The following is a 2209-nucleotide window of genomic DNA, read 5'->3' on the forward strand; positions in this document are numbered from 1 at the left end:
CCCTGGGCAGAGAGGTTTGTGATAGATTTTTGTATGTCCAATTTCCATTGGTCATTGGGTAAGGAGTCGTTGGGGCCGAACGTCTCAATTGGGGGTTCGGCCTGCCCGACATTTTTCGCGGATGTGGGACTGTGGGACTGTGGGATCCCCAGACTCCCTACTGGATATTAAAAATTAAAATTAAAAAAAATTATATATATATATTATAAATAAATAAAATTTTGATTGAAAATCTAAATTTCAAGTCAACGTTTTGGTGGGGTCTGTGGGTTTTTTTAAAGTGGTATTCAGTTCTACACTGGTGACCTACTGGTCACCGAGATTTACGTTTCCGAGGCGAAAATTTGAATCAAAGGTCCGTCGTGAAAAATAAATATGAGGAAGCCTACCTCTGAAGAAGAACCCGTTAGTCAGTTCTTAGCCTCTGTGGCTGCAGGTTTGTCACAGTTAGCCCTGACATGCCCTTTTGTGTTACAGTTAAAACACACACGTCGCTCTTCATAGTCGTCCAGCTTACCACCTGCTCGACGCCTACGTGACTTGATCCTCTTGGACAGCTTGTCGAATTTATCGTCTATCTTCTGAAACCTATCACCCAGTCTGGTAATACTGGCTACCAAATCAACATCCTCACAGCCTCGCTTGGTCCCAGCAGATGCTTCATCTCCCTGTACCCCAACTCTATCTTGGCCACCTTCATTCTGGTATACCGACCCATTGACCTTCACCCTTCGAGGCGGTACTCCTCTTGCTGCATGCCTACGCGATGCAGACACCTTCTCTTGCACGTCAAAGTGCCCTACCACAAAGGTTAGACCTCCCTGACGGTACTGCATTCTCAGCGCCGCTGCAGTCTCTAGTGCCACTTCCACAAAAAGCGTATCCAAAAACCTCGGCATCGCCTCATGCAATTGGTCCAGAGAAATTCTCACAAATTTTATAAACTCTGGAAATTCATGCCACAGCCCTATGGCATACCGGCCTAGTGTACCAAATTTCGACACCTGACTCATATAGTCCGCCAAAATACCTGAGTTATTGTGCAAACTTGTCATCTTTGCCAGGCCCACTCTGATGTTGTCATATCTTCTAGTAATATTCAAGTAGTTGTGGCTCCCACGAGCAGATTCCCTCTGAGCCAAAAAATAATCCTTCATGGCATCAAATAGCTCCTACCGAAGCTCTCTTCTCGGGTCACCTGCTGCTAATGCTGCAGCTGCTGCTGTGGCACATCTTGCAGTTGCTACGCTGCCTACCTTGTCGCCCATCACCAGCGAGTAAGGATACAACGGATCAGTATCACGGTCCTCCCCTGCAGAAGCACGACTCCCAATCAGCTCAAACAGGTTCCACCCAACGATGCTCATGAAGGCATAGTCCGATAACTCCCGAACCATCTTAAACGGCTATTCTTCGTCGTCCTCCAACACAATACTCTCGGCCCTCTCCCTAAGCTGCGTTGCTGGTGATTGGTGACAAGGCTCCAAGATTGCTGCCTCTCGTGTCAGGGCGTACCACTCAATCATTTCAACCTGCATCAACTCCGGGCCCAACATGGCCAATGCTCTGTTTTGAATTTGCTGGGTGTAGGCGTTTTCCATTAAGCACCTAGCTCGTGCCAACAACTTCTTCTCATCCTGTAATAAGCCGGGCCTCCACATTAGACTCTATGTATAAACATACTCTTAAGCAGTACGCAAATTATAAACGTACTCTTAATAGTACGAGAAACTTAAGTCTCCTAAATGTGCTCTTAATAGCACGAGGAACTTAAGTTTCCTAAAATGGTTTTTAATGGTTTTATTAATTTAACCTTTTCCATTTAACATATCAGATATTTGGATGAGGCCATTAAAAGGCCTCAGTAAAATATCAAACATAAAAGAGTTGGTCTAGTTCTATTAATAGAGCTTTATTTAATTTCCAATTTTATTTATATATGAATACTTCGGTAGCGAGATGGCTCAACCGAATATAGGTTTCTAGGGACTATTAACGTTACCTAGTTGATCCTCTGATAAGCCAACCAGATGTGCCAGTCTGATGAAGGCTAAGTCGGTGATTCTTGATAGTGGCAAGTTATTGGTTAAGACAATAACTAAAGACGTCAAGGGTATTTATTTATTTATTTCTAAAGATAGGATTTTATGAGTCTCTCGGATTCGCCCCAGAATAGAGCGACAACGAAACACTAAATAAAATCCCTTCG

The 2209-nt window shown here is 44.0% G+C and overlaps 1 protein-coding gene across 1 annotated transcript; it reads right to left on the reverse strand.

Moving 5' to 3' along the window:
• Positions 1 to 1406: 1406 nt before the first annotated feature.
• On the reverse strand, positions 1407 to 1661 carry SARC_07460 (hypothetical protein; the record flags this gene model as incomplete). The annotated part of the gene is made up of 1 exon (XM_014298594.1): positions 1407 to 1661. The coding sequence occupies one exon, from the start codon at positions 1659 to 1661 to the stop codon at positions 1407 to 1409; it is 255 nt and encodes an 84-aa protein (XP_014154069.1).
• Between the last annotated feature and the right edge of the window lie 548 nt (positions 1662 to 2209).

The sequence above is a fragment of the Sphaeroforma arctica genome (genome assembly GCF_001186125.1).
Source record: "Sphaeroforma arctica JP610 unplaced genomic scaffold supercont1.593, whole genome shotgun sequence".
Classification (NCBI taxonomy): domain Eukaryota; class Ichthyosporea; order Ichthyophonida; genus Sphaeroforma; species Sphaeroforma arctica.